Source organism: Oncorhynchus keta, chromosome 19 (genome assembly GCF_023373465.1).
Source record: "Oncorhynchus keta strain PuntledgeMale-10-30-2019 chromosome 19, Oket_V2, whole genome shotgun sequence".
Classification (NCBI taxonomy): domain Eukaryota; kingdom Metazoa; phylum Chordata; class Actinopteri; order Salmoniformes; family Salmonidae; genus Oncorhynchus; species Oncorhynchus keta.
In genome coordinates, this window is record NC_068439.1 from 59,935,127 (window position 1) to 59,948,924 (window position 13,798).

The 13,798-nt window shown below is 41.2% G+C and overlaps 2 protein-coding genes across 2 annotated transcripts; both read left to right on the forward strand.

The window, feature by feature from the left end:
* The first annotated feature begins 228 nt into the window (after positions 1-228).
* mep1a.1 (meprin A, alpha (PABA peptide hydrolase), tandem duplicate 1) lies at positions 229-6,697 on the forward strand. Its single transcript, XM_035794102.2, has 14 exons — positions 229-399; positions 540-564; positions 662-706; positions 838-878; positions 1,051-1,126; positions 1,276-1,393; positions 1,623-1,798; positions 2,007-2,228; positions 2,452-2,598; positions 2,727-2,942; positions 5,108-5,572; positions 5,801-5,974; positions 6,216-6,293; positions 6,457-6,697. The coding sequence occupies exons 1-13, from the start codon at positions 340-342 to the stop codon at positions 6,263-6,265; spliced, it is 1,815 nt and encodes a 604-aa protein (XP_035649995.1). The 5' UTR covers positions 229-339; the 3' UTR covers positions 6,266-6,293; positions 6,457-6,697.
* A 1,962-nt stretch (positions 6,698-8,659) lies between these two features.
* Positions 8,660-12,861, forward strand: LOC118398596 (meprin A subunit alpha-like). Its single transcript, XM_035794101.2, has 14 exons — positions 8,660-8,800; positions 8,881-8,905; positions 9,116-9,172; positions 9,277-9,317; positions 9,563-9,638; positions 9,802-9,919; positions 10,124-10,299; positions 10,390-10,611; positions 10,772-10,918; positions 11,093-11,308; positions 11,462-11,596; positions 11,704-12,030; positions 12,265-12,435; positions 12,531-12,861. Exons 1-14 carry the CDS (start codon positions 8,738-8,740, stop codon positions 12,596-12,598), a joined length of 1,842 nt encoding a protein of 613 aa, XP_035649994.1. The 5' UTR covers positions 8,660-8,737; the 3' UTR covers positions 12,599-12,861.
* Positions 12,862-13,798: the final 937 nt, after the last annotated feature.

Sequence of the window (13,798 nt, forward strand, 5' to 3'; positions counted from 1 at the left end):
AAGAAGCACCAACACAAGTCAGTATTTGTTTTTAACACATATGCAGAGCGGGGTAGTTTTCAATACTTACCAGGTGGTGGCAGTCTCACTGATTGTCATATAAAAAAGTGTTATTCCCCCCCAGCCAATGAGTGTTGTCTCCCATTCGTTTTCCCTGAGTTGTTTGGGAAGGCACTCTGAACTGGTTTTATAACGTCCCACATATCAGCAGCACTGTAGATTCAAGGCCCCCAGTTACTTTTTACCATAGCAGACATAAACTTTATCAAGGGCTAAAGGTCCTCTGGTTCACTTGGACACTTAAACCAAAGCAGAAACTTTAGTCTAGCCATATTCATCATGTCCATGCAGACACTTCTCTTCTTGACAGGGCTGGTTGCGCTGTCCAGTTCGTACACTGTAAGTACAGGCAATACATTTGAATTATGATTGTGAAGATGATTACTAGAAATGTAAAGGTAGTGCTTAAAGGAATAGTGGAATTAAAATTCTAGCATCTTTATTATTTGCTAAATATTTGTTTCTCTTTGGGGGGACAGATTCCTCTGTCATCTCGTGTGCATGGTATGTCAACCAAATATCTTACCATAAAGTCAATTCCAAATACATCAAAATGATTTTACCTCCATGTCTTGATCTGAGCCATGCTTTTTATGTGCAGAGGTATACGGAAACGGTGAAGATGATAACCCCTTACTTAACTTGGGTGAGTTTGAGGAACTTAACAGGATGTTTGTATGTGGTCATTTTGATTAAACATGCAATGTTTGATGTTCATGACATGAATAGTGATCAAATGTTCAATTCATTGTTTTCAAATTATATTTGGCCTGACAGGAGCAGAAGAAGACTTGGTTGAAGGGGATATGCTCATTCTGGCAAGAACCAATGGCGTCATTTTGCTATATGTTATCAGATAGCTGTAAAAAAAAAAAAAAAAAAAAAAGAAAGATTGTCCTGATTGTCCTTTGATAATCTTTATAATGTCTTCCCTGAATCCAGAAAGATTCATTCCAATTAGTACATGACTCTTTTTCTTCCTTTTAACAGCCAGGACGCAATGCCTTGATTGACACTAAATACAGATGGAAGTTTCCCATACCCTACATTCTGTCAGATGACTTGGGTAAGTGCAAGTTGAATTTGATATAGAGTCCAACTAAAATGACTTGAATTAATTTATTTACATGCAACACAGCATACACGGCATATTATCAATGTATTACACTGTAAGCCACTTGTAATGTCTTAGCTTTGTTCTTCCTTGTCTTTCAGATTTGAATGCCAAAGGTTGTGTCCATCAGGCATTTGAAATGTATCGTCTGAAATCTTGCATAGACTTCAAGCCCTACGAAGGCGAGAAGACATACATCAAGTTTGAAAAGAGAGGCGGGTATGAGCTGACAGTGTACATATTGTCCAACAGCCCTTGCTTTTACACAGAACGCTCTATAGCTTTCATGTATGCATTCACCAGGACAGACTAAATGAACAAATCTCAGTCAATTTGTTACGCAAAACAATTGCCTTCTTGCGTAACTGCTGCAACGTTTTAACATTTGACTTTAAACATGTCTGCCCTCACACATCCATACAACTCAACGTTGAACTGTGTTTGCCAGGTGTTTCTCCAGAGTTGGGGACCAGCAGAATGGACAGATCCTGTCCCTGGGCGATGGCTGTGACCACAAGGCTGTGATCGAACACGAGCTCCTCCACGCTTTGGGCTTCTACCATGAGCAGTCTCGCCAGGACAGAGACGACTATGTCAAGATCTGGCTGGACCAGGTCACTCCAGGTCAGTATCAGTCAGCCCTCTGTTTGATGAGAGACAGCAAGGGTAGTGGATCCTGGCCACAAAGGGCCAAGTGGAGGGTTTTGTTACTGCCCAGCACTAACACTATTCAGCCTAGCACTATTCACAACATGTGACGGTCTAGATGCAATACCATTATTAGTTAAGTGGGAACATTTTAGTATGACATGTTTTTTATCCTTTCTTGCAGGGCTGGAACATAATTTCAACAAATACGATGATTCCTTCATCACTGACCAGAACACTCCTTACGATTATGAGTCTGTCATGCACTACCGGCCATACTCCTTCAACGTGGACCCCAACATTCCCACAATCACCACCAACATCCCAGAATTCAACAACATCATTGGCCAGTACCTGGACTTCAGCAAACTGGACATGCTGAGGTTGAACAGGATGTATAACTGCTGTAAGTGTTGTGAGACATATGACAGAGAGTGTTACCTATTTTTCCTGACACAGCTGTGTGGCGGCAGTGTAGGAAAATGCAAACTACTCGTTTTAAGAACAAGCTAATCACCTCTCCATTTTTGTCAAGTTAAAATGTTCTAGTGTCAGATGAGATGATCAAATTATAGTTGCTTCATTGTGATCCACGTGTCGACTGAGATATGCCCCTCCTCTGTTGCCAGCCTCCCCTCTCACTCTCCTGGACCAGTGTTCCTTTGAGTACAACAACATCTGTGGGATGATTCAGAGCCCCACTGATGATGCAGATTGGGTCCACACCAAGAGCAGCACTGGGAATGAGGATCACACTCTCATTGGCCAATGCAGAGGTCAGAGTTCAACAATACATCACCTCAGATCAACCACTTCTAGGAGTAGATTACCATACCCTCAATCCTAACCATTAGAGTGAAGAGCTCTAACATATTGTATGTTTGATATCTTTGTGGTCTTTTAGATGCAGGTTACTACATGCACTTCAACACTAAGACTGGGAAGGAGGACGAGTCAGCTCTGCTAGAGTCTCGCATCCTGTACCCCAAGAGACACCTGCAGTGTCTGCAGTTTTTCTACAAGATGACAGGCGGACCAAAGGACAGACTTGTGATTTGGGTGAAGATGGACGATGGGACTGGGACAGTTCGCAAACTGAAGAAAATACACACAATCTGGGGTATTTATTTTCATACAGTGCCTTGCGAAAGTATTCGGCTCCCTTGAACTTTGCGACCTTTTGCCACATTTCAGGCTTCAAACATAAAGATATAAAACTGTATTTTTTTGTGAAGAATCAACAACAAGTGGGACACAATCATGAAGTGGAATGACATTTATTGGATATTTCAAACTTTTTAAAAATATCAAAAACTGAAAAATTGGGCGTGCAAAATTATTCAGCCCCCTTAAGTTAATACTTTGTAGCGCCACCTTTTGCTGCGATTACAGCTGTAAGTCGCTTGGGGTATGTCTCTATCAGTTTTGCACATCGAGAGACTGAATTTTTTTCCCATTCCTCCTTGCAAAACAGCTCAAGCTCAGTGAGGTTGGATGGAGAGCATTTGTGAACAACAGTTTTCAGTTCTTTCCACAGATTCTCGATTGGATTCAGGTCTGGACTTTGACTTGGCCATTCTAACACCTGGATATGTTTATTTTTGGACCATTCCATTGTAGATTTTGCTTTATGTTTTGGATCATTGTCTTGTTGGAAGACAAATCTCCGTCCCAGTCTCAGGTCTTTTGCAGACTCCATCAGGTTTTCTTCCAGAATGGTCCTGTATTTGGCTCCATCCATCTTCCCATCAATTTGAACCATCTTCCCTGTCCCTGCTGAAGAAAAGCAGGCCCAAACCATGATGCTGCCACCACCATGTTTGACAGTGTGGATGGTGTATTCAGGGTGATGAGCTGTGTTGCTTTTACGCCAAACATAACGTTTTGCATTGTTGCCAAAAAGTTCAATTTTGGTTTCATCTGACTAGAGCACCTTCTTCCACACATGTTTGGTGTGTCTCCCAGGTGGCTTGTGGCAAACTTTAAACAACACTTTTTATGGATATCTTTAAGAAATGGCTTTCTTCTTGCCACTCTTCCATAAAGGCCAGATTTGTGCAATATACGACTGATTGTTGTCCTATGGACAGAGTCTCCCACCTCAGCTGTAGATCTCTGCAGTTCATCCAGAGTGTTCATGGGCCTCTTGGCTGCATCTCTGATCAGTCTTCTCCTTGTATGAGCTTAAAGTTTGGAGGGACGGCCAGGTCTTGGTAGATTTGCAGTGGTCTGATACTCCTTCCATTTCAATATTATCGCTTGCACAGTGCTCCTTGGGATGTTTAAAGCTTGGGAAATCTTTTTGTATCCAAATCCGGCTTTAAACTTCTTCACAACAGTATCTCGGATCTGCCTGGTGTGTTCCTTGTTCTTCATGATGCTCTCTGCGCTTTTAACGGACCTCTGAGACTATCACAGTGCAGGTGCATTTATACGGAGACTTGATTACACACAGGTGGATTGTATTTATCATCATTAGTCATTTAGGTCAACATTGGATCATTCAGAGATCCTCACTGAACATCTGGAGAGAGTTTGCTGCACTGAAAGTAAAGGGGCTGAATAATTTTGCACTCCCAATTTTTCAGTTTTTGATTTGTTAAAAACGTTTGAAATATCCAATAAATGTCGTTCCACTGTAACGGCGTTCTTCGTTTGTCGAAAGAGAGTCGGACCGAAATGCAGCGTGGTGGTTACTCATGTCTTTAATGAAACAATCGCGATACATGAAATAACTTCTACAAATACAAAACAACAAACGGAACGTGAAATCTAATTACAGCCTATCTGGTGAACATTACACAGAGACAGGAACAATCACCCGCGAAATACAAAGTGAAACCCAGGCTACCTAAATACGGTTCCCCATCAGAGACAACAAGAATCACCTGACTCTGATTGAGAACCGCCTCAGGCAGCCAAGCCTATACTAGACACACCCCTAATCAACCACAATCCCAATGCCTACAAAAACCCCAATACGACAATACAATAACCCCATGTCACAGCCTGGCCTGAACAAATAATTAAAGAAAACACAAAATACTAAGACCAAGGCGTGACATCCACTTCATGATTGTGTCCCACTTGTTGTTGATTCTTCACAAAAAAATACAGTTTTATATCTTTATGTTTGAAGCCTGAAATGTGGCAAAAGGTCGCAAAGTTCAAGGGGGCCGAATACTTTCGCAAGGCACTGTATATACAATCACTGATGTATGTATTGTTTATCCTCTTTGGTTGAAACTTTGTTACTGCATGATTTCATTTCGATTTGTAAACTAGGAGATGCCGACCACACATGGAGGATTGTCCACGTCTCCATGGAGATCGAAGAGAAGTTCCGCTATGCTTTCCAAGGTATCCGAGGAGATCCATCTACAACCAATGGAGGAATCTTCATTGACGACATCAGCCTGACTGAGACTCGCTGTCCCAACGCTGTCTGGCAGATCAAGAACTTCACCGGAATCCTCAACACTGCAAACAATAACACCGTCATGGACAGTCCAGTCTTCTACAGCCCAGAGGGCTATCGTTACGGTGTACGTGTGCGTCCCATCTCTGACTACAGTGACCACACAGGGGGCTACACTGGGATGTACTTCCACCTGGCCAGCGGGGAGAATGACGTGGTCATGCAGTGGCCGGCCCTGAATAGGCAGGCTAAAATCGTGGTCATGGACCAGGATCCTGACATTCAATTGAGGATGTCGTCTGCTCGCAGTCTGACTACAGACCTGATTAAGAGTACGTCATTACTGTGTTTAGAGAATACACTTTAGGTTAGATTTGTCTTCATGTACACTTTACCTTAAAGTAATTTCTCTTTGCTTAACTTAATCATATCTGGATACATCAGGAAATGCTTTGTTTGTTATATCTGGCCCAATATCTGGTCAGATTACGACGGCAATGAAACAGCTATAATGTGATTTAATAGTCTAATGATATATAGTATGTTTCTGTGTTCTCCAGCTCCAGATGGAAAGCTGTGGTGGGACAACCCAACTAATGTGGGGACCTACGATCCAGGGTGTGAGTGCTACAGGGGAGAGTCGCGGGGATGGCGCAACATGATCAAGCATTTCGACTTGCGACGACGGAACTACCTGAAAAACGATGACCTCATCATCTTTATCGACTTTGAAGGTAAGAATTTGTTATTAACTGACTTTCCAAGTTAAATAAAGGTTACAAAAAATGTGGAGGAGGATTAGTATCATTACTGGTCAGATCACACACTATTACAACACTCATTTGTTTTACATCACTGTCAGATATCAGGATTTGACTTTCTGCAATGCTTTGCGATAGCCAGAGCAATAAAGGAGTTTGTTAGACTTTGAGGTCAGCTGATTAAATGGCCACACTGCTTTTAATGTCTCTATAGACATAACATCTCTGATAAAAACAGAGGTTCCCATCAACCCAAAGGAGTGAGGACGTATTTTATTGCCACCGAGGGGAGGTAAGCTGTTTATTTTCAATTCTTTCAAATGTATTTTATTTTTGTGCTGGGGATTTTGTGAGATATTTCCGAGAGTCACTTTTTAAAGTAGAATGACATTTGTATTTTCATTAATATTGTTCCAATTTAGTTTTTCGTGTCTTTGTATTTGATATTTTGGCAGAACCGGCAGTCCTGAGGATTTGGACAGACTCAAGAAGAGTACAGAAAATAACAGCACAATTTATCTAAACTAATGTTGTGAGTAACTATAAATTATTTTGTAGAAAATTTGATTGGTTTGAAAACTTTATAAAATCACTAAAAACTCTTGAAATGTTATTTGTTTTTACTGTTCAAACATTCTTATTCACAAATTCTTTCATTAAAGTTTGAGTCTTCAAATAAATGCTTCATTATGTTTTTTCTGTTGCACAGGATTTTTTTGTTATGGAATAAAAATCAATATCACATAACACTTCGTAGATATGATCACAGTAAAATATATATTTTTTATGTCACTTAAATGACAGGGGATTATTATGATTCACTTTTAGTATCTCAAAATGTTCATTTTGTAATACATTATATCTCGCACACTTCAATCATCATATTCATAATCTAAAATATGTTGCATTGTTACCATAGCGTGTTATATTACCCATAGAAATACATACTGAACAAAACGCAACATGTAATGTGTTGGTCCCATGTTTCATGAGCTGAAATAAAAGATCCCAGAAATGTTCCATATGCAAAAAAAGCTTATTTCTATAATATGATGTGTACAAATGTGTTTACATCCCTGTTAGTGAGCATTTCTCCTTTGCCATGATAAACCATCCACCTGACAGGTGTGGCACATCAAGAAGCTGATTAAACAGCATGATCATTACACAGTTGGACCTTGTGCTGGGGATAATAAAAGGGCACTCTAAAATGGGCAGTTTTGTCACACAACACAATGCCACAAATATCTCAAGTTTTGAGGGAGAGTGCAATTGGCATGCTGACTGCAGGAATGTCCCCAGAGCTGTTACCAGATAATTTAATTTTAATTTCTCTACCATCAGTCATCTCCAATGTTGTTTTATGAGAATTTGGCCTTATGTCCATCTGGCCACATAACCGCATATTAAGTGTAACCCTGCCAGCCCAGGACCTCCACATCCGGCTTCTTCACCTGCGGGATAATCTGAGACCAGCCACCCAGACAACTGATGAAACTGAGGGTTTGCACAAGTGAAGAATTTCTGCACAAGCTGTCAGAAACCATCTCTTGAGTCCCTGTTTCAACTGTACCGGGCAGATGGCAGACAGCATGTATGGTGTCGTGTGTGCAAGCAATTTGCTGATGTCAACATTGTTAACAGCATGCCCCATGGTGGTGGTCAGGTTAGGGTATGATCAGGCGTAAGCAATGGACAATGAACACAACTGCATTTTATCGATTGCAATTTGAATGCACAGAGATACCATGACAAGATCCGGAGGCCCATTGTCGTTGCATTCATCTGCCGCCATCACCTCGTGTTAGTGGTGGCAAGGTAGCCTAGGGGTTGGAGCGTTGGACTAGTAACCGAAAGGTTGCAAGTTCAAATCCCCGAGCTGACAAGGTACAAATCTGTCATGCTGCCCCTGAACAGGCAGTTATCCCACTGTTCCTAGGCCGTCATTGAAAATAAGAATTTGTTCTTAACTGACTTGCCTAGTTAAATAAAGTTAAAATAAAATTTTAAAAACGTTTCAGCATGATAATACACAGCCCCATGTCCCAAGGATCTGTAGCATATTCCTGGAAGCTGAAAATGTCCCAGTTCATCCATGGCCTGCATACTCACCAGACATGTCATGTTTGGGCTGCTCTTGGTCGACGAATACGACAATGTTTTCCAGTTCAAGCCAATATACAGCAACTTCACACAGCCATTAAAAAGGAGTGGGACAACATTCCACATCCCACGATCAACAGCCTGATCAACTCTATGCAAAGGAGCTGTGTCACGCTGCATTAGGCAAATGGTGGTCACACCAGATACTGACTGGTTTTCTGATCCACGTCCCTAACTTTAAAAGGTATCTGCGACCAAAAATGTATTTCAATTGATTGATTTCTGTAAAATCTTTGAAATTGTTGCATGTTGCGTTTATATTGTGGTTCAGTGTAATTACTATGTTGTTGCCAATGGACGCTAGCAAAACTCAAAACCCCACTATTGCACTCTTGAACACACTTATCAACACTTATCACTTTCATGGCCATATCTGATTATTAACCAAAACTTTCCATTGAACCTGACAAGACAGTTTCCACACGACAATAAAGTATTGGTGTTGTATTGAAGTTCTGATATGTAACATGATCACCTGTGGGTCAAAGTTTCCCTTCCAGCTTGCTGTATTTAGAGTATTTAAAGGGCTTTAATTAGTGCTGTGGTATCAGGTCTGTGGTCAACCTCTCCAAAATGTCACTACTGGGGGTCTTGTGCTGTCTGGGACTGCTGCTGTCTCCGTCCTCTGCATTCACGGTAAAATCTCTCTCTCTCTATCTAATACATTTGCCAGGAATGCGTGATTTTGAAAACAACATTCTCATCTCACTTCACAGATTAGGCGGATGTCAAAGGAGAAATGTGAGAACTATATTTATTAAACCTATTATTAATCAAATCGTATGTATACATTTGTAATGCACCCGAATGGTGCTCATGTCACATTGGTGAGTTATTTTACATAACAATACATATTTGTAGTTTCAAGACAGGTCTAAGAAAAAGTGTTCAAATGCGTTTATAGCCAAATGAAAATGCATTCATTGTCTAACATTGTGGATCTTACTGTAGCCTTTGCCATTGATGCTGATGAGGTGATACGACGAGACATCCCCTTCATCAACTCAGGTAACTTTCTTTGTGCGTACTGGTATACAGTGTATGTATTTGATATTATATTTTGTGGTGTTTTAAAACTATCTTCCATGTCTATAATCTTTGATTTTCCATAGGATTGAAGACCCCTGTTGTTGAGGGCGACATTGCATTGAATGTAAGTTAGTACTGTGCTAAACCTCTCATTGTCTGCAAGTATGTTCGCTGTCTTTCGACTTAGAAGAAAAAATAGGGCTTTCAATAAAAATAAGAAGTGTGGTAAATAGCCCGCACTCTATAAATGAAACCTTGACCCTTTATCTATCTAGATTTTGATTGATGTGATTTCAATAAAGACAACGATAGTACTTCCGGTGCAATCAATAATTAAGTGTTGTAATAAAAGTTATATCACTCTATCAGCCTGGACGAAATGCCCTTGTGGATCCAGCCTGCAGGTGGAAATTCCCCATCCCTTACATACTGGCTGACAGCCTTGGTAAAAATGTGCACCATCTCTCATCCTAATAACATGGTTTACACTGGTGATAAACCATGATTAAAGAATACTGAACTATGGGTATTGCTACCAATACCATTATAATCAATACACATACAGATTATAATATTTCTAGTCTGTTAATCCCTTGTTTGTATTTCAGACCTGAATGCCAAGGGGGTCATTTTCCAGGCCTTTGAGATGTACCGGCTGAAATCCTGTGTGGATTTCAAACCCTATGAAGGAGAGAAGAGCTTTATCAAATTTGAAAAGCTAGATGGGTATAGTTTGTTTTTCTGATATACGAGTCTGCTCCTCCACTCGATTCTGCTAATGATCACAGTCTTAACAGCCTGAGTTGAATCTTGTGCATTACTGCTTGGCTGGAACAAAGGTCTGCACCCACACTGGCACTATGTGGATAAGATTGGTCTCTCGTGTTCAAGAGATAATTCACTGCTGTGGCATCACGGATATTGTTGCAGGTGCTGGTCTATGGTCGGAGACCTACAGACAGGGCAACAGCTGTCATTGGGCCCATCCTGTGACTACAAAGGCACCATAATGCATGAGCTCCTCCACGCCCTGGGCTTTTACCATGAACAGTCTCGCACCGACCGAGATGACTATGTGGACATCTGGTGGGACCAGGTCCTGCCTGGTAAGGTTCAAGAGCTCAACACTCAAAACATTTTTGCACGGCCAGCCTTATTGTAGAACTTACCACAACCTTTGTATGTACATTCTACAGGTATGGACCACAATTTTGATAAATACGCTGACGATTTCATCACCGACCAGAACACGCCATACGACTACGAGTCTATAATGCATTACGGTCCATATTCCTTTAACAAAGACCCACGGTACCCAACCATCACAGCCAAGGACCCAGAGATGACCAAAGTGCTGGGCCAGTACAATGACTTCAGCAGCCTGGATCTACTGAGGCTCAACAGGATGTATAACTGCTGTGAGTTTTTCCTGATCAGGTCAATTGATCAGGAGGACCATCACTTTTTTCCTAATCACTTGATTTGACCAGAGAAAACTGCTGATGTTGTTTTTAACTTATGTTGTGTTTAACTGATTAAGTTTGCTTAGTGTGCTTGTTTATGATGTCTGTCCTGTAGCCTCCTCTCTGACCTTGTTGGACCAGTGTGCCTTTGAGACCGTCAACACCTGTGGGATGATCCAGAACCGTAACGATGATGGTGACTGGGTACGCACCATGAGCCAGCCAGGGTCTCATGACCACACTCTCATTGGCCAGTGCAAAGGTAGGGTTAACATACAGTAATACTAGGGTCAGGATCCCTGACATTGTCCAGAAAAAAACTCCTGCCCCTACAGATCGCAAGGGTGGACACAGGTCTATCAACCATTCTGAATGGCATTCATAACTATTTTACCATAACACATCTATGATAACATCTTGTCTGTGATCTGTGTAGACGCAGGATTCTTCATGAACTTCTACACCGACACCGGCCGGGCAGGCGACTCAGCCTTTCTGGAATCCAGGGTCCTGCACCCCAAGAGGAATCTGCAGTGTTTGCAGTTCTTCTACAAGATGACTGGAAGCTCCAAGGACAAGCTGGTGGTCTGGACCAGGAAGGAGGATGCTAAAGGCAAAGTCTTATCCCCTACTGCAGCTGGGAATTTCATAGGTAGGCTTGAGAAAACTGGTGAACAGCCATGCTCAATAATCTGATAAACCATGGCTGTGCTATGTGTTGTAGCATCATAATATAGCTTCAACAGGTACTGTTTGAAAATGTTCAACCTTAAAAATGATCATTACCCTGCATCTGTTTTCACAGGTGATGACGACCACTCCTGGAAGATTGCCCACGTTCCTTTGACGATGGACTCCAAGTTCCGCTATGCCTTCCAGGGGATCAGGGGCGACCCAGCCAACTCCTTGGGGGGGATCCAGGTGGATGACATCACCCTAGGTACGGTACTCTGGCTTAACATTTTAAGTAACTGTAAAACCCTTCGATGTGTATGACAGGTGCTATGTGAATGAAGTTTTTATTGTCTTTATTCTTATTCTTATTAGCGGAGACACGCTGCCCCAGTGGAACATGGCGTATCAAGAACTTCAGCGAGTACATGAAGAGTTACGCCACAGGAGAGTACATCCAGAGCCCACGTTTCTACAGCCCCGAGGGCTACGCCTTTGGCATCCAGCTGCTACCCAACTCCTACTACGATGGGTACATTGGGGCCTTCTTCCACCTGAGCACCGGGGAGAATGACCAGGCCCTGGAGTGGCCGGCGGGGAACAGACAGGTCACCATCACACTGCTGGACCAGGACTCTGACGTCAGGCAGAGGCAGTCCTTCTCCTACAGCTTCACCACCAGTCCCACTCATCTCATCCCAGGTATGGGGCAGGCTAATGTTGGTTCAAAGGGGCACATAAACATTTTTTTCCCTCACACTCAGATTATTGTGGCTATTAAAGCTTTTAGGTTAAACAATCGTCATAGCATTACCAACATTTTTATGAGTCAGCATAACAAGACATCTATACACCAATATAAATCAGGACATGGAAATCAATTGCCTTCACATAATCTATATGCAGATTATCTGCTTATTTATAACAATCTTTCAGACTCCAACATATTGTACTGGGATAACCCGTCCAAGATGGGGACGTACGACCCATCCTGTGACTGTTATCATGGCTGGACCTGGGGCTGGAACGCCTACTTCTCCCACTACCACCTCAATAGTAGGAGCTACCTGAAGAATGATGACCTCATTCTCTTCGTTGAGTTTGAAGGTGCGCCTGACTACTTTCAAAGGGCTCTGAGATTTTTTTGGGGGATCACATTTGAAACTGTGTTAAACATGTCCCCTGTCGTTTTGTATTTCCAGATCTAACTCCGCTGATCAAAAGTGAAGTTCCAATTAAGTCTCCAGTTCAGCTCCGGAGTCAGGACTGAGGCTGTCCAGAACAACTATCAGATGCAGACTTTATGCATTTAAAAATGTCAATGTTCACTTTTCTTTTTATTCCAAACATTCACAGAAAGGCCGTGGAAGTAAACATTGGCAGGCCTATACAAGTAAATGCGTCAGTTGTACTGTTAAACACTGTCTTGACAATCTGTCTGTGGCCTCCATCTGGATACTGGTTTGTTTATTTGTAGCCTGTGAAATGCACCTCCGTGCAGCTTTGAACAGATTAAAATCAAACTATTCAAAGTATTGTCTCCAACATTAGTCTGTTCACCAGTTATCCACCATTTGCCCTGCCACCCATAACCAGAATAAAAGACAAGGATGTACAGTGCGCTCCAAAAGTAGTGGGACAGTGACACATTTTGTTGTTGATTTAGCTCTGTACTGGATTTTAAATGATACAATGATTGTGAGGTTAAAGTGCAGACTCAATTATTTTTACAACACTAACCAAACAACAACAACAAAAGACACCACATGTAAACACCACACCACATTGTTCTCTCTCATCCTATTTTGATTTAAGGGCACATTTCTATACTTTCATTTCTGTCATCCTGACAAAACATCTAAATACAAATGTTGCATATATGGGAGGGCTGCAACAAATTTTCAAGAATAAGAAATAAATAGGTAATTAATAACTAAAGAATATTGCCAGCATTTTTTCATTATCTACATTATCTAAATTACATATGATTTATTAGTATAATATCAATAATTTTGAATCAATTTCCATGATTAGTATTAATGACATACTGTAAATAACAATATAATAATATATACAGACTGTCAGCTTTAATCTGAATGAATCGTGAATAATGATAAGTGAGAAAGTTACATACGCACAAATGTCATACCCCCCAAAAATGCTAACCTCCCCTGTTATTGTAATGGTGAGAGGTTAGCATGTCTTGGGGGTATGATATTTGTGCATCTGTAACTTTCTCACTCACCATTATTCACGATTCATTCGGGATTATCCATAATCATGGTAGCATCCACATGAATGTAGAAGTGTTTATAAACATATTCTATTCTTATTTACAGTAAAATGGACTAAAAAATGGCACATTACATTATTTACCATTCCTTTCTTTAGGGCACAAAATAATCTGAAACACAACCAAACAAACAGCAAATGCATCCAACAAATTTGTATAGTCACAAGCTTGATGTAG